This window comes from Panicum virgatum, chromosome 4N (genome assembly GCF_016808335.1).
Source record: "Panicum virgatum strain AP13 chromosome 4N, P.virgatum_v5, whole genome shotgun sequence".
NCBI classification, from domain to species: domain Eukaryota; kingdom Viridiplantae; phylum Streptophyta; class Magnoliopsida; order Poales; family Poaceae; genus Panicum; species Panicum virgatum.
In genome coordinates, this window is record NC_053148.1 from 43,794,804 (window position 1) to 43,815,900 (window position 21,097).

Below are 21,097 nucleotides of genomic sequence, written 5' to 3' on the forward strand. Positions count from 1 at the left end.
ATTACAATCACATGTAGTCATGAATATTTTTATGCGGACACCAAGCATTACACAAAAATATTCTCAGTATGAGAAAGTTCACCAAGCAAATAAAAAATATGGTCCATAACCTCGTCTGCTTCAAAGTGCCACTCCCACGGAATCCCATTCTGCAATTCTTTTTTTGAAAAAAGAAATCCCATTCTGCAATTTCAGGTGACCTAACAAACCATTCCAATGTGCAGCGCAAATGGATTTCCTAAAAGAAAAACCCCTGCAAATGCTTGCAGGAAAAAGAAAGGTATCCGGAAAAGTGGAAATAGACGGGTGCAAGCTCAATGAATTGCTTGCATATCTGTACAAGAGATAACTCACAATAATCATGAACACGATTTATTCCAGCTTCAAGAAAGAGGAGAAGAGCGTGCCGGGACGGGGCAGTTTTGCCAAGCGCCCGAAAATGATTGTGTTATCGTGCCCATGGTTAACCTTACCGGTGGGAACCGGTCCGGTTTGACCGGTTACCGGTCAAACCAGTCCGGACCGGTTCCGGTTCCGGCCGGTACCCAACCGGTCAAAATTCAAAATTTAAATTTAAATTCAAAAAATGAAAAATTCCCAAAAAATTCCTAAAAATACTTCAAGTTGCGATGAATCTAATGGTATCAAATTTTCTCAAAAATTCGTTCATTTAGTATAATTTGCGAGGATTTAAAGTTAAATCAAAAAAGAAAAAGAAAAAAAATGAGCCAGCCCATTAAGGCCCACCAGTCAAACCGGTCAAACCGGCCGGTAAACCGGTCAAACCGGCCGGTAAACCGGTTGCACGGGAGCTTTTGAATTTGGATTTGAATTCAAACCGGTCAAACCGACCGGTAAACCGGTCGGAACCGGTTGCACGGGAGTTTTTGAATTTATTTGAATTTGAATTTGAATTCAACCGGTTCCGACCGGTAACCGGTCAAACTGGTCCGGTAAACTAAAACCGGACCCCGGCGGTTACCGGTTACCGGTCGGGAAATAAAACCCTGATCGTGCGTGCCGTGACGGCTGCCCGCTGCCGCTGATCTAGGGGCACAACTGGAAATCCGCAGAAATAATCGTGGGGGGGGGGGGGGGGGGGGGAGGGAGAGAATGACTTGAGGGTTTGTTTCGCTTCCGTTTTCTTCTTCTACTACCACTCCTCTCCTCTCTCTCCCTCTCCGTCTCCCCACACATTTCCACCGCCGCCTGCCGCCGCCTCATCATCATCGGCAGCCGCAATCCGCGCACGCGGCGCGCCGCTCGCTCCCACCGCCGCCCGCCCGTCGCTGGCCTCGCCTGGCAGCAGATCCACCCGCCGATGCGCCGCTCCTGATCTCCGAAGGCAACTGCCACCGGCGGTGCCCCCGTCCCGTCCTGACCGTCCCCGAGCGCGGCGACGCTCTTGATCCTCGTCGCCAAGCTCGTCGTCCGATCCGCAGGTCAGCACAGTGCTCGCCCCCTCCTCCCTCTGCTGCCCTGCGTATCTCCCAGGCGAGCTCTAATCAGGCGGCGTCGAGCGGCCGATCACGGGGCGCCGAGCTTGCGGAGGCGGCCGTGGAGGAGTGCGAGTACGCGGAGGCGGAGGAGGGGCAGTATCACGCAGAAGCGGGGACGGGAACCCTGTCGGAGATGGGTATGGGGGAAAACTCTCCCCGGTGGCGGGCGCGGGGACGGGGATCGGGAAGCAATCCCTGGCGGGGGAATTTCCCATTTCGTTCCTGATCCGTAATAGCGCGATTTTGATGTAGACGATCCTTGTCAAATCCTCTTATCTGATAGGTTACAGTGATTAGGGGATTCAACCATGAGCTTGTATCTGTGTGGTACTTTTGTTGATATTTTGTATGTCCTTTATGGAACAAGTAGAATTGTTTGACAAATGCAGCATGCATTTCTGTTTGCATGGTTGTGCTGCCACTGCCATACTTATTTGCTATGCTATATTTACATACACAGAAATGCAGGGAATCCCATCAAATAGGCTCTTGGAAATTGTAGCACATAATTCGCTTTAAATGATCTCTGTTCCTGTGTCGTGTCGTGCATACCTGTTAGCTTGCTTTGAAGGGTCCTATGTTGTGCAGTGTGCAGATTTCGTGTTTATACGCATGGGCAATTGAAATAGAATGACCCCTCAAATGCAGCGTGTAGCTTCTGTTAGCTGATTATTATGGCATCATATAAATGACTCTAAATACATGCGCACGTGTCATGAAACGGCTTCACATGACAAACGAAGCTGAAAGTAACTATTATATTGTCGTTATGCTCTTGTTTTGCTGGTTTGGCTGTCTCTAAGTTTGGTATTTCCATTATTGCAGATCACTGTCCCCCAGGCTGAATCGTGGCTGGTATTGGCGATATAAGCGCTCATTAGCTGTTTTATCTTTGTTACTGGGTCTTTGATTAAGCGTCATTGAGAAGACTGTGCATGAGAAAACTCTTTTGTTCAAACATTTCTCTCCTGTAATATAAATGTACTGTGACAATCCTTCTTCCTATGCTAGAATAACATATTTTAGCTTCTAAGCTCTTACAGTGCTTTGCAAGTTTCCTATTGAACATATGAACCGAATACCCAGTGCATTAGTGCGGGGCTTGTGACAAACATTCATGCAAATTCTTGGATATTAATTCAGAAACTGGTGGCATATTAATCTTGGATACTTGGTCAACTACAAACTTGGAGCTTCGTGTTCATGTCATCAATGGAGAGCCTAGCACAGTTAGAGGTGCTGTGTGAAAAGCTTTATAATTCTAGAGACTCGGCTGAGAGAGCGCATGCAGAAAGCACCCTCAAGTGCTTCTCAGAGAACAGCGAGTACATTTCACAGTGTCAATACATATTGGACAATGCTACAACTCCATATGCTCTGATGCTGGCGAGTTCAAGCTTGTTGAAGCAAGTTTCGGACCGCAGTCTTTCTTTGCAGCTCCGCCTCGATATACGTAATGTTTCTTTCTGTAAACATATTGCATGGCATTATAGTTAAGATTTTGTCGCTTCTGTTCTGATGCATACACGTGATACCTTAGCATTTATTTATATCCATTTATGTTAATAAAATTTTACCTGTGTTGCTTCTGTTCGGTTACACCTGCATGGCCTTTAGCATTTATGTCCCTTTATGTTAAACAAAATTGAGTGGTGTGACATACACGGCATGCAGCCATCCAGGGTAGACTTAACTTGTGCATGGTGATGTTCAATATAACTTGCCATATGCACAACTTTTGTCATTTCCTTGATCCTTAAAATTTGTCTCCTTATGCTTGTGACATAGCTAAAGAATGCAAATCTTACATTTTTCATGTTATCCTTGTTTTTTATGCGTTCATGGCATTGCTGGAAAGATAATTCTTTATCTCCATTTCATCATTTTTTTATGCTTCAGCTGGAGTTTATAATATGTGACTGTTTCTTTCTTGCATACTTTTGTTTTCCTTCTTGTTGCTTATTTAAGCCTAACATTTTTTGTAATCTGTATGAAGGGAGTTATGTCATAAACTATCTTGCTGGAAGGGGGCCCAAATTGCAGAATTTTGTCATTGTGTCCCTAATTCAGCTGGTTTGTCGAATTACAAAATTTGGATGGTTTGATGATGACAGATTCAGAGAGACTGTGAAGGAAGCGACAGATTTCTTAGGTCTTGTAAGTATATCCTGTGTTCTGTAAATGTTGAGATAAGAATTCTCTGATTGACTGCATATTTTGGAGTTTTGTCATCATCTGAAACTTAGCCATTTTGATGATTGAAGCCTGTTTCCGTACACATGAACACAGTGACTTATTTGAACTTTTAACATTTTAAACTCAAAGAAATGTAACTTGTAAGGAAAATACAGACTATTTATATCTTCTCCAGTGGACCACATGCTGTTCTGATATGCATAAAGGCAAAAGTTGAATCTATTCATGGTTCATTGAGGGCTTGAGCTATATGATTAGGAATTCTGATAATTTCTGAGTAATATAATATTGAATCTGATGATTGTTATTATACTCCTGGTGAGGATATGTTGTTTTGGTTTTCTCTTCCTTTGTTATCATCTTAAAGGTCTTAGTTCCAGTGTTTCAAAGGCGGCGCCTAGGCATCTGGGCGGACCCCACTCTCCTTGGGGAACAGTTACGCCTTGTCGCCTAGGCGCTAAGGCAATACACAGCTCGCCTTGGGTCACATTGTCACCTTTGAAACACTGCTTAGTTCCATATGGGAAGCAGGTTGCAAAAACCATGCTCTGCCAGTAAAATTTGAAAGTTACTATTTTCAGTTGATACCGAGATAGAAATTTATGCATTGAAATACTTTATGGAATTGTGTGATCCAGTCACTGTGTATGGTTACAATTACTATAATAAGTAGGCTTCTTGTATTCTGTCTTAACCCTCATCTCATAGAACGAAAACATTTCCTTTGAGTTCTGCTGAGGTTATTTTAAGCTTTCTACAATAGTCACAGTGCCTGCTCGTTATACTATATCTTCATCATTTTTCCTTTATATGTACCACTACTGCTCTTCTATAAATGATGTTTTGCCTCATGTGCACATATTAAGATGACATGCTAGATTGGGTCCATACAACTATAAAATCTTTCTCTTCAACTGTTCACAAAATCTTGCTTAGGACAAAAGGCTATGTTGTTGTTTGTTTGTTCTTCCACCAGCATATCACTCTTTAGTTCAACTACATAAGAATATCTCCCAAATTTATGGTCTCTTACAGCGATAGTGCACTTAGGTGCAGGGTGCCAGGGTGGTCTGAGACGATGTATCTATGTGTTCCATCTAAAATGTTAATAATTATTTATAAAAGTACAATTCTTTCTGACAGCATTTCTAGAGGAAGAAAGGGAGTAAGCGCCCCCCTAAATAATAAATAAATAAATAAATAAAATAAAAGCAAGACTTTTGTGCCTAACCTTAAACATAAGCATCTGTTTACTACAGTTGATGTGTTTTCTGAAAAGCTACATGAAATGGTAACCAAGATTCTGTCATTAAAAGGGTTTATATGCAACAATGACTTCCTCCTGTCACAAGTGACGATTGTCTATAGCTTTTAGAATATTTACATTGGAAACATGCCAATCCCGTATAGATTTATCATTGGTAATATTCCAGTTTTATTGGGTTTTGTAAATGTATTTTGAAAGTTTGACAAATGTGAGCAAAGCAACAAGTCTTTGTGATCGGAGGTGGTATCCTTTTGGTTCCTTGTTCTTTTGCACGTGACCTGATACATTTTGCAAATCTTTGTTGTGGCTACATCGTTTCAGGCATCTCAGGATCATTATTTCATAGGATTGAAGATACTAAACAATCTCGTAACAGAAATGAACCAGGTGAGACCCTGAAGTCAGTACAAGCTCCATAGGTGGTATCTTCTCTTTCGAATTTAAGATGACATTTTCATTGCAACATAGATGGATTAAAGGTTACTATTTAATGTAGTACCATATACATTTTCCAAACTGATTTTGCATTTTGGTTCATGTAATTAACTTCGTCTCTGCTCGAGCTTTTTATTTGGGTTTCATTTATTTTCAGTACTGTTTGCCATGCCAACTGTAGTTTAATGTTCATATGTTGGTTTATGCATATAGCCAAACGCTGCGATGCCTACGACACTTCATAGGAAAATTGCGAGCTCATTCAAGGACCAGTTTCTTCTACAAATTTTCCAAATTTCATTAACCTCACTAAACCAACTGAAGAGTGAAGGTATGTGTAAGATGTTCGTTAGCATATTTTTCTTTCCATTCTAGTAGACTACTGCAATTCCTAAACTGTTTCCCCCCTTTAAACTGCAGCTCCGGATGACTTTGGATATATTCCTCTTGACCTTGCATTGAAGTGCTTGTCATTTGACTTCGTTGGTTCTCCAGTGGATGAAAGCTCTGAAGAATTTGGAACGGTGCAGGTATAGCGGCCCTACGATTTATGACTTATTATATCCAGCAATTAACCTGTCATTATACCACAATTTAGCTCTTCCATTCTAGTAATTGAATATTTTATTCTGGCGCAGCTTCCTGCATCTTGGAGACCTCTCCTACAAGATCCTTCCACTGTCCAGATCTTTTTTGATTACTACAAAGTCAATGACACACGTGTTTCAAAAGAGGTATGCATTGATGTAATGGTTTGAGTAATTTGTTGATAGTTCAAGCCAGTTTCGTTTCAGAGTTTTCTTGTTATGTCCACGTTAGCATGCACAGAATTATGGCTGATGTGTGGCCTCTATAAACCTGCACACGATGGATCAGGAACAACATTTTCTCTAGTATAGCCAGGCTATTTCTTCTTCTGTTGATTAGTTCAGTGTATTCCTAGCATCCTGTTAAAGACCAATCACCATTTACCTTTTTATTTGGTGGCCTTGCCATTAACGTGACCTGCAAATTTAGTACTGTTTAGTGGGTATTAGTGTACTACGATAGGCAAGCTCAAGAGCTGGTATGGAAGTTTTAACTTCCATGCAAGATGCAGCAGTAACGAAAATTTTTAATGTTTGCCCAACTCTCTTAGAAGTATGTTCTTTAGGCCCTTGGTTATGAATTTAACATCAGCTAGAGTCTGGCTCAGAAGTTTCCTCTCTCTCTTTTTTCTTTTTCTGGGCTTGTTCCACTAGATCTCGCCTCAGCCTCCCCACCCCTCACCCCACCCCAACAACGAACACTCGATTTTATTTTTACTTTTCATAAATCTGGTGAGGTTCAGTCTAGTACAGTAATACTTCCATTCACCTTTCATATATTTTTCTTGCTTTTCCTTCTGTACTTATATGTGCAAGCTCATTGATCAACAGGCTTTGGAATGTCTGGTGCGACTTGCTTCTGTCAGGCGCAGTATTTTTGTTGAGGACCCTGCTAGGTCCCAGTTTCTTTCTCATCTGATGGCAGGCACAAAGGAAATACTTCAAACTGGCCAAGGTTTACCATACTTAAAAATTTTCATGGTGAAGTTAGTGTTTCATAATAGTGTTGTTCCCCTTACGATTTTCAGAGATAATAGATCTGTTAGAGTATATTTGGTAGTTTAGATATTGTATCTGGACTGCCATACATATCCGGTGGGGTTGCCTTGCACCCCAAGTCTTGTACTCTTATATATACCGGCCGAGACCTCAAGCTAATACAATCCATTATACACCAATCCTATTCTTATACACCCCTCCTGCCTCCTGCGCGCCGCCGGCCGTCCCCCACGGCTCCCATCCAGGGCGCCCCCTCGACGGCCTCCTAGCGCCCCCCCGGGGAGGTCCCCCATGACCTCCGCCGGGGGCAGCGCCCTCCATCGCGGCGGATCGAGTTAATCCGCCGCCATCCTCGCGTCTAGTAGCAGCAGATCGTGACGTACCTCGTCACCGCCGCCATGAAAGCTGTCGTCGACGACCCCGATCTGCGCTGCCGTGGTGGCAGCTGCAGTCTCCTCCGGCGTTCGTGCCCTACCCCGTGCTGTCGTGGTGGCAGCAGGGGCCCCGACACAGCGCGTCGACCTCGTCGCCGGCGGCATGCATGACGGTGCCGCCCCTTCAGCCGCCTCTCCCCGCGCGGGCTCCAGCCGCCGCAAGGGAGGGAGCCGCCCGGCTTTAACCGCCCCTCCGCGACCCCTCCCGGCGGGGAGCCGCCCGGCGCAGGACCTCCAGCGCCGCCGCAGGGAGCCGCCCGCCCGCCTCCCTCATCGCCGTCCGCCGTTCCTCTCTCTCTGTTTCTTCCGCTTCAGATGCGGTCGTTGACCGTGACGGGAGAGAAGGAAAAAGAGGAGATTGAGAGGATTGCGCTACGCGCACCCAGAGGTGCTACACGAGCTGCTGCTGATTTATTTTTGGTTAGTTTCTCTGATTTTTACTCGATCACTGATCGAGATTGAGTCGCCCACCGCCCGTCGACCTCGCGCCTCTACTTCGACATCGGCGTCGACTTCACCGGCCTCTTCTTCGTCTTCGACATGCGACATGGTGACATGGACGGTGCCCTAGGGGACGCCCATCTGCACTGCCCTCCTCGCCGCTTCGTTCGCACGTCGACCTTCGCCGGCTCGTCGTCGCCTTAACCGATCGGGACGCCTTCACCGACTTCGCCCACCGTCATCTCGCCTCACGCTACTCGGTCTGATCAACCGATGTGCGTGATCCACCCGGCTCCCGTGACGTCCGTCCTCGTACTGCGCGCCTCTTCCCTGAGTATGGAGGGCTGCCGCTGCTTCGCTTCTTCGGGCAGCCGCGGCGCTACCCGTGGTCTCCTTCACCGTTGCATCCTCACCGCCGCCGACTACGTCCACGACCTCATCGTCGACTTATCGTTGCGCGTCCCGCGCATGGTCTTCGTCAAGCTGTACGGGTTCTTCGCCATCTCCTTCGAGCACCGCCGCCGCGCAATTCGGATCATTCGGCCTTGTGCTGGAAAATCTGGGTTCCCTTCCTCACTTCGTCTAGCACAACCACGTCGCCAACGTCGCCATCTCGTCCCCGACTACTTCGTCTACTCCAGCAACAGCAGGCGTTGGCACCTTCTACCTCGCCTTCTTCTGCGCCTGCGACCGCCATGGAGGCCTTCTCTGCTGGTCCCCCTCGGCGACGGTGTCTGGTTGTGCATCCTCCCTTGCACGTCCGGTATTGGCAACACCGGTGCATGCCCATCGTCCCCGATGCGTTCCCGAGCCTGGCAAACTCGGGTATGTGTTGCCCGATGACCTGACTGCATCGACTTTGGCATCGCTCCCTCTACGACTGCCTCGACGCGTCGCCATCTTCGTCTCCGGCGTCTTCTCCATTACGCCACCACCATGGCGCCTCCTCGTGCGCCCGTGGCTTCATGTGTGGCTTCCTCGTCTTCGGCAATCTCAACAGCTCTACACCGACCTCGGCTACTCTACGCACGGCATCTTCGACCATGGCTCCTTCAGCTCGGCTATCTCGACATCGGCACAAAGAGCTACCATCCGCATGAGTTTCTCGCCGGTTCTCTCCAGTCGCAGCATCCGCATTGCGCCGACGCTACAACTACGGGGGGATGTCAGTCCGTCGGTTCCTACCTTCGGCTTCTCCAGTCTCACCGTCTGCAGTGCTCCCGCTGTGACTGCGGGGGGATGTTAGAGTATATTTGGTAGTTTAGATATTGTATCCGGACTGCCATACATATCCGGTGGGGTTGCCTTGCACCCCAAGTCTTGTACTCTTATATATACCGGCCGAGGCCTCAAGCTAATACAATCCATTATACACCAATCCTATTCTTCTACAAGATCAATACTCTTTCGTTTAAGAAAAAGAAATAAGAATAGTCTCGATTGAAGTCCTTGTACACCACATGATAATCTTGTTTTTTTTGTTAATCTAACAGGAATTGATTAGCTTAAATTGAATAGTGTGTTTTAATTGAAGACAAACGTGCTAGCAGAGAAGCAATGGTTTTCTTTTAGTTTTATATTCTTGCAGTTACTACTCTTTCCAATCAGGAGTGCTGCCAGGTTATCTTACCTGGTGCTTATGCATCAGGGTGCAACAAAATGTTGTTAGTAAATTGACCAAATTTACCTCATATCGCATGGAAAATTTATGAAGTGCTTGCGCCACCTTTATTTCGATGCCATCTTTACCCCTGTTTCCATGTAGATAAGTTTGTTGATGCACTGATGCGGCAAAATAAGCAAGTTTATGCAATTTATTTTAACTTCCAATTTGCAGGTCTTGCTGATCATGACAACTACCATGAGTTCTGCCGTCTTTTGGGACGTTTCAAAGTGAATTACCAGGTTCCAATCCTGTTGTATGAAGATTGAGCCTACTTAATTTTTTATTTGTTTGGCAACCAAGGACATTTTCTTTATTTTTCTTTTTTAAGCATGCATTAGAAAATATTCAAACCTGTTAGTTTTTATCTCTCCTTTGTTGTTGTTTGGTAGCTATTGTGATTTATTCCATGTGAAAGGAATAGTGGTACAAATTTGTTTTTTTTGTAATTTCTCCTATTTTTTTTAGTTTTGCTAGTGAAGGGAACCAGTTATTTGGTTATACAAACACATGCTTGACTTATTGGTGTTCTGCTATTGTTCGCTCTGTGCTGTTTATTTAGTAACCATTTAAAAGCATCCCTGGAGTAGATGGAACAGACGCACTATGTTTACAAACATATCTTATTTGTCACAAGCAGTGTACTATTATGCTTGGCCACCTCATGATTCATGTACAAGAAAATGTGTTCAGTGTTATAACATCTTTGTGATCTTTTTTTTTTCTAAACTTTGTTGCCTGATCGACACTTGGTGCCAAAATTATTAATAGTTCTTAACTAGGGATGGACGCTTGATGAGTCTTTGGTAACTGCTCTTATTGAGTTATATTTTATAGGAAAAAAATCTAAATAATACTTGGATTATCCCTGAATTATGTATGTCTGTCTAAATAAATCTGTAGAGTGGTTTAAAGTGCAAAAGAATGAAATCAAGGCACTAAATATTGTAACAGTATTATGTTCAAATTTGTCAGGACCGACACCTCTCTTTTACTTAGAAATTTGTTCTGCTACAACTATATATCTTTCATTTATCATTGAAGTGGCATCAATCAAACTGTTCTATATTTGTTCTTTTCCTGTTCCTTTTCATTGTACATGCACATTGTAAAATCTTCAGAATTCTGTACAACAATAGCTGCCTGATGGTTTGACCGTTGTCGATGGTTAACAATAAGTATCAGATAACTTACTTCATGATTGTAAAGGTTTTATTGGTCTAATTGCCATACTTTCATACTAGGAATGAGCCTTTCCAATTTTAACATATTGTACTGTGCAGCTGGCAGAGCTTCTGAGTGTTGAGTTCTATGGTGAATGGATTGGTCTAGTAGCTGAATTTACAACTAGATCCTTGCTGTCATGGCAGGTTTGTCTTTTCTATTGTTTAATTGCCGGCCGTTTGCTCTTTCAATTACCATACTGCAAGTTTAATGACAATTATGCTATTGGCTATTGTTGTGTAGTGGGCCAGCAATAGTGTCTACTATCTTCTAAGTTTTTGGTCAAGGCTGGTGACATCTGTGCCTTACTTGAAAGGTGAAACGCCAAGTCTGCTTGATGAAACCGTTCCCAAAATCACAGAAGGTTTCATCACTTCTAGAATTAATTCTGTTCAGGTATTAGTTTATACTAGACATGCTACCGCTACTATTTCAGTCCAACAAAGCATTGTTGCCATTCTTATTGTTTGTTGTTTCTACCCATCTCAGGCCATCCTCGCTGACAACTCATTGGAAAATCCTTTGGATGGCGTGGAAGTTCTCCAGGACCAGTTGGAGTTTCTTCCTTACCTTTGCAGATTCCAGGTTGCTGCTACTTCATGAACTTTGGTGTCTTATTTTAGGAACAATTTTTTGTTTTAGGAAACATTAATCCGATTCTCATCTTTGAAATTATCTCCAGCAGGAAATAAGATACCTTAAATCCTTAATTGACTAATTTGAGATCTTTCTGTAAAAGATATTTAGGTTTTGTTCCAACTTATCAGAAAAGTGAAAAACTGCTGGATAATAGATTTTCCTGAATCTGGGTATTAATTTTCCCCTCAATATGTATGTGTTACTTTTAACTGGATGTTTTTGGTTGCTGATAGCCCCACTAGCTCCCAGGATCACCCACTCTAACACTAGAGAAAACTCAAAGACAGACTATTGTGGTACTGCACACCAGCACCCTCTTGCTCTATTTCACCAGTCCAACACAATGATTACACTAATTTTAACACCACACACACTATGCTGCAATTCAGCTGCACAACTCAGCCAAAAACAGCAAGCTCCTCTAACATATGTGTGTGCTGAATCACCTCCATTAATTCCTGCATACACGCTGACACTTTTTCACTTTGCTGACTCCAATTAGCACGCACTCCATGCTTCACTTGCACCATAAGACAAGACTTGACCCACACTAACATGAAACAGGGATTATTCTAACAGTTGCTTAAATCAGCAAAAAAAAATTGCAACCTGCGTAGCAACTGGAAAAACATAGTTAAATGAGAAGAAAAGATGTGCGGCGGCCATGAGAAGGGGTCAAAGAGCAGAGAACAGAAGGGGGTTTGGCCCTTTAAGTAAAACTACAGATGTGATCTTGTAGATATGATCCAATCTTTCCACACCTACAAAAGATGAACTTTCTAAATAGGCGATAGCTTGGCTTCAGGGACCAGTTGGCGGTAGTATTGGCAGCCTCCTATTGGCAGGCTTGGGGTCTGGTGGAGACTGCACTAAGGCATGTCGCCACCCTCCTGGGCTGCTTGCGGGGCTCTGGTCCCATAACACATTACTATTTTTCTGAATTCGGATCTTGATATTTTCCTATAATATTTCAATTACACAACCTGATTGATCTTGATATTTTCCTATAATGAGTTGCAGTACCAAAACAGTAGCCTGTACATCATAAACATCATAGAACCTCTTCTTCAAGCTTACACGGTATGTTAATGCTGTTCAGCATGATCTTTTTCTTGGGGAATGATGCTATTAAAAGCGAAATACCTGTTACAGGAAAGGTCAAGATTACCAGCTCCTGGAGATGCTGATGAGCTCTCTGTCATCGAAGGACAAATTGCATGGATGGTCCACATAATTGCAGCCATTCTTAAAATTAGGCAGACCGTTGGTGTTAGGTGAGAAACTGAGAAATAATTTTTTCTTATTTGTTTACTTTGTTTTGTTATTCTTCTCATGGATGGGATTTTCCTTTTTCTTCTGCAGCCAAGAATCACAAGAATTAATCGATGCAGAACTATCTGCCCGTGTGTTAAAGTTGATAAGTATGACTGATACAGGAGCCCACGCACAGGTTAGCTGAAATTGATTTCTTAATATGAATGAGGAGCTATGTATTCTCATTCCCTGAGTATTATTTGTTGACGTAGAATGAATGCATGGCCTAGTGTTGGACAATTCTTTCTTCTTTCAACATTTTGTTTTTGAAAAACTTTCATAGGTCAACAACTTTTAGTGTTTGCGAATTACATGATATAAACTCATTTGTCAGTTAATTGGGAAATTTGAATTGTACTAATGCAAAATGTGTGATTTTAAAACAGTCGCACTTACTGCCACCATGTTTGAAGATGCAAAGTATAGTTCAAGACGACATTCAAACTTTAACGTATTTGTTTGTATGCAGGTCTCCTGCGTATTCGAGAAAAAATATTAACTGATTTTATTGTCTTTGCAGCGATATCAAGAATTAAGCAAGCAAAGGCTTGACCGAGCTATTCTAATCTTTGTGCAAAATTTCAGAAGGTCATATGTTGGAGACCAATCCATGCATTCTTCAAAGGTTAGAAAATTCAAAACTCCTCTCTTGACGGGCTTGTTTTGGTTTATGCCCAGACCAACCTTTCCAAAATTTGGCAACATTGCCAATGAATGGCAAGCCTTCACCTCTTTGCACATTCCTACATCTTCTTGCCAAGATTTGCCCAGGCCGATATACCTGCTTGTTAAATGCCATAAACCCATGCTTCTTTGCTGCAGCAGTTGTATACAAGATTGTCTGAGCTTCTAGGGCTGAATGACCATTTAGTTTTACTCAATGTTATTATTGGGAAAATTGCTACAAATCTGAAGTGCTATGCTGAGGTGACTATTCTCATCTACTGATTTCAGCTTTGACTTTGACCCTTTAGCTTTACTGACTTTTGTTGTGGTTACAGTGTGAGGATGTTATTGATCATACTCTGTCTCTATTCCTGGAGCTTGCATCTGGGTAAAATTGTGGCGATATGTTTTCATTTTCCTTTTTCTCAATTATGTGTGATGACAATTCTTCATTTTTTTTTTGCCAAGCCAGCTATATGACTGGAAAGCTGCTGCTCAAGCTGGAGAGTGTAAAGTTCATCATCGCAAGTCATTCTGTAAAGTCTTCCCAGTAGCTTTTGTTATACTATACCTACACTCAGTCTTAGAAATAATTTGTTATTTACTTATTTTTATTATCCTTGCAGCAGGAGAATTTCCCATTTCTTGCGGAGTACAAATGTTCCCGTAGTAGAACTACGTTCTATTACATCCTTGGCTCCTTAGTCTTCATGGAAGACAGCCCTGTAAAATTCAGGACTTTCATGGAACCGCTTCAGCAGGTGCACCGACTGATATCTTTTCTTATTGGAGAGGAACATGGATAGTTTTAAACTCTTATGTGGTTTAACTCCTTTTTGACCTTAGGTTGCATTTAACCTGGAGGCAACTCCTGATGCTGCTTTCTGGAATGATGTTGCTAAGCGTGCATTTATTGGTTGGATGAGAGATTTACGAGGCATCGCGATGGCCACCAACAGGTGTATTATCTCTATCTCATATCTGATGTTGGACAGTATTAGGATATTGCAGCTCATATAGTTTTGAAACTAACTATACCTTTGCTGATATGATCCAGCCGCAAGACCTATGGCCTCCTATTTGACTGGCTGTATCCGTCTCGCATGCCACTTCTATTGAGAGCCATCACACGGTGGACAGACGAACCAGAGGTTGTCATCTGTTACCAATCTATTCTGTACAATCACTTTGCGCCCTTGCGCACAAATTGCATATTTCTGCTGCATATCTGCCTGATTTTATTATGTATAACCCTTTATTTTTGGAAATATCTTTATATCCTTGCACACTTGTTGCATGTTCTTTTCCAAATATGCTAGCTAAGCTTAACTTCATTACCCATAATCTGATGTTTCTAAATTGTGTTCAGTGACCCCTAAAGATCATTCCATGCAGGTCACCACACCCTTGCTCAAGTTCATGTGTGAATTTGTTTTGAACAAAGCTCAAAGGTTGACATTTGATTCAGCATCACCAAATGGGATCCTTTTGTTCCGAGAGGTTAGCAAGATAATTGTGGCTTATGGGTCGCGAATTCTGTTGTGTCCCAATGGCACAGATATTTATGGAAGTAAATACAAAGGCATATGGATCTCACTGACTGTTCTTTCAAGGGGTGAGTCTATTTTTCAGTTTGCTAATTTAATATCCTGCAAGTGAGTTGACTGCTGGTTCCCTTGGGATAGCTGGTGGCATTAATTATGCGCAGTACTATATTTTAGATGGCTCTATGTTACTGATTATATGAATGTGAAACATGAGTATTTGCTGAGGCTTTTCATAACTTATTTTTTTGTAATCAACTCTGGTATGTTGACATGTCGTATGCATGCAATGAGAGTCAGATCTACGCGTAGAGCTAAAAAAAGATGTTATTAGTGAATTACCATTTTGGAGTGGAAACTTGTTGGGTGTTCCATTAGGGTTCATACTTAAAAAAAGGACTTTGAAACTAGCTGCTTCCATCAGCATTATCTATTCCCAAATGGTTTTTTGTTTTTTATTCAATGAGTTACTTGAGGTATAGCATATTCCAAAGAATTTAAGCTAACTGTTCCAGTTTTACGGTTACTCCAGTAAACGGGAACCACTACCACCAGCTCTTGGATGGTTTCTAGGGAACTTTATTAGACTGGGATCTAGCTTAGCGCTGATCTTCTAAACGTTAGCTATCATTATGTATTGTTATTTTGAATACCATTTTCCTGGAACTTGCAGCTTTGTGTGGGAACTATGTCAATTTTGGTGTATTTGAGCTCTATGGTGACAGAGCACTTGCAGATGCCCTTGATATATCTCTAAAGATGACTCTCTCAGTTCCATTATCTGATATATTGGCATTCAGAAAGGTACACGTATCAATTTTTGTTTATTATTTGTCTTAGTCTATTGTTTCCATTGATATCAAAATACTAGTGCTAAGTTCCCAATGCATTAAATTTGTCAGTTCTCACAAAGAATGTGGCAGGTACATGGAGCCAAATTATTGTAGCAGAGATAGTTGCTCACTGATCAGAAATATTCAATTGGTTTTGCCCTTACTGTTGAGTCAGGTGTTTGAAGGTTTTGCTCATGGAGCCCCATTTATCGGAACAGTTACGTTATTATGTAGTCTTACTGTAGGTGCATCCTGGGTTGAAATCTGGTTCTTGCACCTAAGCAAACATCGGAATAGTGAAGGAGGAGCCTATGTGTTTATTTCCTTCTATTTCTCAGAATGCTAATTATAATAGATTGACAGAATTTATTTATTATTTATTTAGGTTAAATCCTAGGAAATTACCATCTGGTACAGTGGTACCTCTATGCAAGATATAAGTTGTATGTTTCCGATTTCTCGGTCGCATAGTAACATGCAATCTGGACAGCGTGTTTCCGACATTCGGTTCTTGTGTCAACCCAGACTTCTTTGTGACTTTGTTCACCTAAATACTTAAATCTCTTCTGTTTCATCTGTAGCTATTTTAAGAATGAGCTATTGTTTTTCAGCTGTCGAAAGCATACTTTGGATATATGGAAGTTCTGTTCAACAACCATATCAAGTTTGTTCTCAATTTGGACACAAACACATTTGTTCATATTGTCAGCTCTCTTGAGTCTGGCTTAAAAGGTCTAGATACAGGGATATCAACACAGGTTTGTTTCTGATCTTTTGTTCATTTTTCCTGTTGCAATGATATGGCAGTAGTGATGGACATAGGGTGCCCATAGTATTTCTTTACCTGAATTACTTAACTTAATACATTTTGAGTAAAGTAGATAGTATGCACATAGGGTGAAACCATCGGCTATTGTATTATTTAGGCTGATTTGCGTCATGTTTATCTCCTTTTGGCAGTGTGCTTCTGCCATTGACAGCCTGGCAGCCTTTTATTTCAATAATATTACAGCTGGTGACGCACCTCCGTCACCAGCTGCATTAAATCTCGCTCGGCATATTGGAGAGTTCCCCAATTTGTTTCCTCAGGTTTGTGTTTCCAAATCACAAGTACAGTATTATGAAAGATTTCACAGTAATAATATTGTATTTGTGATAAATACTGATCTTGCTTGAGACTGAAAGTGCTGTTATTGTTGTTGCATAGATGCTGAGGACACTTTTTGAGATCATTCTCTTTGAGGATGCTGGTAACCAGTGGAGTCTCAGCAGGCCAATATTGAGCTTGATAATGACTAGTGAACAGGTGCCTTTATTTTTTAAATAGTAATACTTATTATTTTTCTCACTTTATGTTTTTGAGCTTGTTTCCCATTATTTTGAATTTTGATTTCCTTTTTTTGTTTTCTTTTTGTGCAGATGTTCAGTGACCTGAGAGCGCACATATTAGCATCACAGGTTAGAGTAGTCCTCTGCTTGAAGTTTCATATTCCATGTTACTTTGTTTTCTTCTCTTGTTGAGACCAACCTTATCATCATTGTTTTCTTTTTCTTTAGAAAAAAAAGTGAGGTAAAGAGTCAAGATTCTAGGTCTAACTGCATCCAGTCGATAAGATTTTTTTTTATGACTCTACCTTGAAAGCCATATTTTCTTTATAACTGGCGTGGTACTTTTCCACTATCCATTTTGTGGTTAACTATTTGGCCATTGATAAGCTGCACTACCAGATGTCCAGATAGATGGTTACATTGGAATACCGATCGCATGGGTTTCCTTTGGATGCACATGTTTTTTTTTCGTGCTGTAAAGTGGTAGGAGCAGAGAACCTGAGAAGATGCCCCTATATAATGTTCCTGAAATAGTGCAATCAAGCAAGATTTTTTTGTTTACACTTTTTCATTAACTTTTCAATCATCTGAACAGTTTCCAGAAACATTAAGTGGCTTATGGGCAAAATTATGAAGATATCATCAAAGCTTTAGGATTTTTTTTTTGCTTGATAGTCACATTGGATAATCAACAACTCTTGGATAATGGTTCCTTGAGAGTCACATTGAGTGGGCTGTTTTTTTCTCCATCAGTATTTAGCAGTCTCCATTGTATTTTTTCAATTGATTGCCTGAATAACACTAGATATAATTATAATGAAGGCTGAGATTTATTGGAACCTTCAATTTTTTTTCTTGAATGCTCAAAAGATCGGTTTTGTTTGCAGGCTGTCGACCAACAACAACGCCTTTCCCAATGCTTTGATAAGCTGATGACTGATGTCAGCAGGAACTTGGAACCTAAGAACCGAGACAGATTCACTCAAAATCTGACATCATTTAGACATGATTTCCGGTTGAAGTAACAGTTCTTCAAAATCAGCTATCAGTAAAAGGAGGTGTTCCTGCATGATGTAAATACTCCGGTTGTCTTCGTTTTAGGAATCACCATTCTGTGGATTAAAAAAAAGCCCCGTGCTTAGGTTTGCCTTGGATTAGGCTAGGCTGAAGCCTGAAGATGAAGTTTCTTGACTTGATGAATGTAGTGGTGAAAGCAGTTGTAAATTTCTTAGCGTGTCATTTGTATCAGATTGGTGATCGGTGGGCATTGTTTCTTTTTATTCTTTTCACTTATATCGCTTCTCTTTTGCTTGTACAGCAAAATTAATGCTGGAATGGGACCGCTGTTTGCCCAAGTTGTTAGGTGGGAAACAGCCCTCCCCCAAATCTAATTCATTTGTTAAGAAGCCGGCAAGGTAAAGAATGTAAATGATTCTGTTGGCTTTGCTGAAGATGAAAATTGATAGAAACAGAAAAAAGGTACATTTACATCCCTCTGTATCAATATCAATGTTTGGTTTTGAAAGAGTGCAGTTTCGGGTTGGTGCAGTCGCATCGCTTTACAGCACTGCAGGCTGGATCCTGTACCGGATATGCCGTAGAACAAGATTTCACAACCCAGGCTGCCACTATCTGGTTCAAGGCTTCATATTGCCCCTAGTGGAATTATTATTTTCAGATGTATCACATATATCTGCTGTATCTGTAAATGTCACTGCTTGATTTGTTGTCATCCCTGCACGATGAGCTTGGGCGAATCGAGGCAGCCAAATCTCACTGCGCAGGCGATGCTGCCGTCCAGTATCTCCTCCATCCCGTACTTGTATCTGAACCCCAGCTCGCACAGCCTGTCGCTGTGAGCTTGAACGATCGGCAACCCCAGCTCAGTCCTGACACCAGTTCAGCAGAAATGTAATGCATTTTCACGAGAAAAGCACTTCATAAACAAGCACCTCATCAATGTGACATCACTGGCAATGACTTACTCTTTCAGGAGGTCTAGGTGAGAATACTTGGCGGCGAAGTGATCGACGATGTCGGTGACAGTCGGGTAGGCGGCGGCGCAGAGGAACCGGCCAGCCATGGACGGGCGCTCCATGCAGAAGACGAGCGCGTCGCAGACGTCGTCCACGTAGGGGTGGTAATGGGCCATGGTCCTAATAGTCTCTTCACAGCCCAATAAATCCCTTAAAATTTTTAGTTCAAAAATACATATGTTTAGAGCCCGGCCCTTTTAGAACCCGATCCTTAGATTTTCTAGTTCAAAATGTTGGGCCCTTTACCACCCCTACGTCCACGTGCGCCAGCGGCGCCGACCCCATCAGCCGCTGCAGCATCCTGAGGGCCCCGAACCGGCGCTCGTCCCGGGTCACCGGCGACGCGGCGCACGCCAGGGACTCCGTGGCGCGGCCGTGCAGCGTGTCGCCGCCCACCACGGGGCAGGGCACCGTGACCACCTCGAACGCCGGGCTCTCGCCGGCGTTGTAGGCCAGCAGTTCCTGCTCCGACACCAGCTTCGACAGGATGTACTCCTGCAGGCGTGATCAGTACTGCTCGTCATATATATCACTCGTTGTCTATGGCTCTGAGATTTTGTTTGTTTTGATCAGGGTTTCAAAGCTCACATGGAACTGCTCGTTCCGGAGAGGGTAGTCGACGTCGAGCGGCGTCCATCAGGATTCGTCGACGGCGTCCTTGAACCCGGAGGAATCCTCCCTGAGTGGCAAGCACGTCGCCATGGTGCCGGTGTGGATCACGCGCTTCACCATCCTGGAGCCGGCGCACTGCTGGAGGATCACCCGCGCCGCGTCCAGAGCCGCCTCCGCCGTGCTCTTGTACTGCGTGCCAAACCTTAATCTTAAAGAGAATCCCTCTCCATATCCGCGTCCAAGCCAGCGGATGAACAGCGGTTAGTTTGGACGCGGTGATCTGGTCACCTTGGTGCTCGTGGCATCGTGCTGGAACGGCGTGGCGACGAGGAAGACGAACCGGCACCCCGCGAAGGCCGGCGCGAACGTGGCGGCGTCGTAGAGGTCGGCCTGGAACAGCAGCAGCCACCCGGACTCCGCCGCGCCGGGGACGAGCCGCCGCAGCAGCCCCGCCTTCTGCTCGTCGCCTGCGATCAAATCTTGGGATGATGGGCAGCTCCCGAGCAATCAAGAAATCAGTGGCTAATCCGCGCGCTCATACGAACCGATGTCCCGGAGGGTGGCGTGGACGGTGTATCTGTTGACACAGAATCGCGCCAACACACTCGAATGCGTTAGAACGTACGAACGATCGTCAAAACGATCAACACCCGCGGACCGGTCTGACCGGTACCGCCGACCAGTCTGACCGGTGCAAGCAGGGACTCGCTGGAAACCTAGAACAGCGAGCTCGGGAGGGACCCCGTCGGAGCTCGTGATCGTAGGGTTGCTCTGAGGTCGGTAGGCCACTCAGAACGTCTTCAAACGCCGCCGGGACGAAGGAAGAAAGCAATCTAGGGTTGAAAAAGGCTAGAGTTTGAGAGATAAAAGTAATGCGATTTTTGTATTGATTCGATTGGGAATAACCTCAATCGGCCTTAGCCTTTATATTTATAGGCCGGGGAAGACGTACCCCTTCACGAGTAGGATTACATGAGGACTCTTTACAAAAATCCTAATTCTACTCGGACTGTACAGACCAGACCGGTCTGACCGGTCGGCCCGACCGGTCAGACCGGTCGACCTCATCAGATGCCAAATTTGGCTGTCAACATTATCCTTTGCCGAGGAGCTTCTTGACGAGCCACGAGCCGATGAACCCGGCGCCTCCGGTGACGCAAACCCGCACTCCGTCGTTGCTGCTGCTACTGTTCATGCTCTCCTCCATTACTGTGCCCACTGCCAAGCTCGAAGCTGCCTGATGAAGAAGGGGAGATGCAGAGGGCCTGGCCACTTGCGAGAAGATAAGACGCTACACGCTAGCAGAAAATCTCGAGTTGGCACATTTGTCGCGGCCCGTTCACTTCAGATTATTACATTAACAGATTGAAATATTTTTT

At 43.5% G+C, this 21,097-nt stretch overlaps 1 protein-coding gene and 1 pseudogene across 8 annotated transcripts; one reads left to right on the forward strand and one right to left on the reverse strand.

Moving 5' to 3' along the window:
- The first annotated feature begins 1,106 nt into the window (after positions 1–1,106).
- Positions 1,107–18,560, forward strand: LOC120671387 (exportin-7-A-like). Of its 8 annotated transcripts, none has more exons than XR_005673626.1 (30): positions 1,107–1,442; positions 2,325–2,952; positions 3,496–3,656; positions 5,284–5,349; positions 5,611–5,728; positions 5,818–5,927; positions 6,036–6,131; positions 6,816–6,939; positions 9,696–9,763; positions 10,805–10,891; positions 10,989–11,141; positions 11,235–11,330; positions 12,405–12,464; positions 12,537–12,658; positions 12,747–12,834; positions 13,219–13,323; positions 13,521–13,625; positions 13,700–13,752; positions 13,837–13,900; positions 13,991–14,125; positions 14,211–14,323; positions 14,422–14,515; positions 14,760–14,979; positions 15,582–15,712; positions 15,832–15,958; positions 16,127–16,499; positions 16,702–16,830; positions 16,949–17,047; positions 17,161–17,199; positions 17,958–18,084. XR_005673626.1 is itself a non-coding variant. In XM_039951689.1 (30 exons), exons 3-30 carry the CDS (start codon positions 2,703–2,705, stop codon positions 18,093–18,095), a joined length of 3,171 nt encoding a protein of 1,056 aa, XP_039807623.1. In that variant the 5' UTR covers positions 1,107–1,442; positions 2,325–2,480; positions 2,643–2,702; the 3' UTR covers positions 18,096–18,560. The 8 variants fall into 8 exon arrangements, 6 of the variants coding, with proteins under 6 accessions (XP_039807623.1, XP_039807626.1, XP_039807625.1 ...); XM_039951689.1 differs by lacking the exon at positions 15,832–15,958 and having other exon boundaries at positions 2,325–2,480; positions 2,643–2,952; positions 16,353–16,499; positions 17,958–18,560; XM_039951690.1 differs by lacking the exon at positions 15,832–15,958 and having other exon boundaries at positions 1,147–1,442; positions 2,325–2,354; positions 2,643–2,952; positions 16,353–16,499; positions 17,958–18,560.
- On the reverse strand, positions 18,534–21,051 carry LOC120671388 (annotated as a pseudogene).
- Positions 21,052–21,097: the final 46 nt, after the last annotated feature.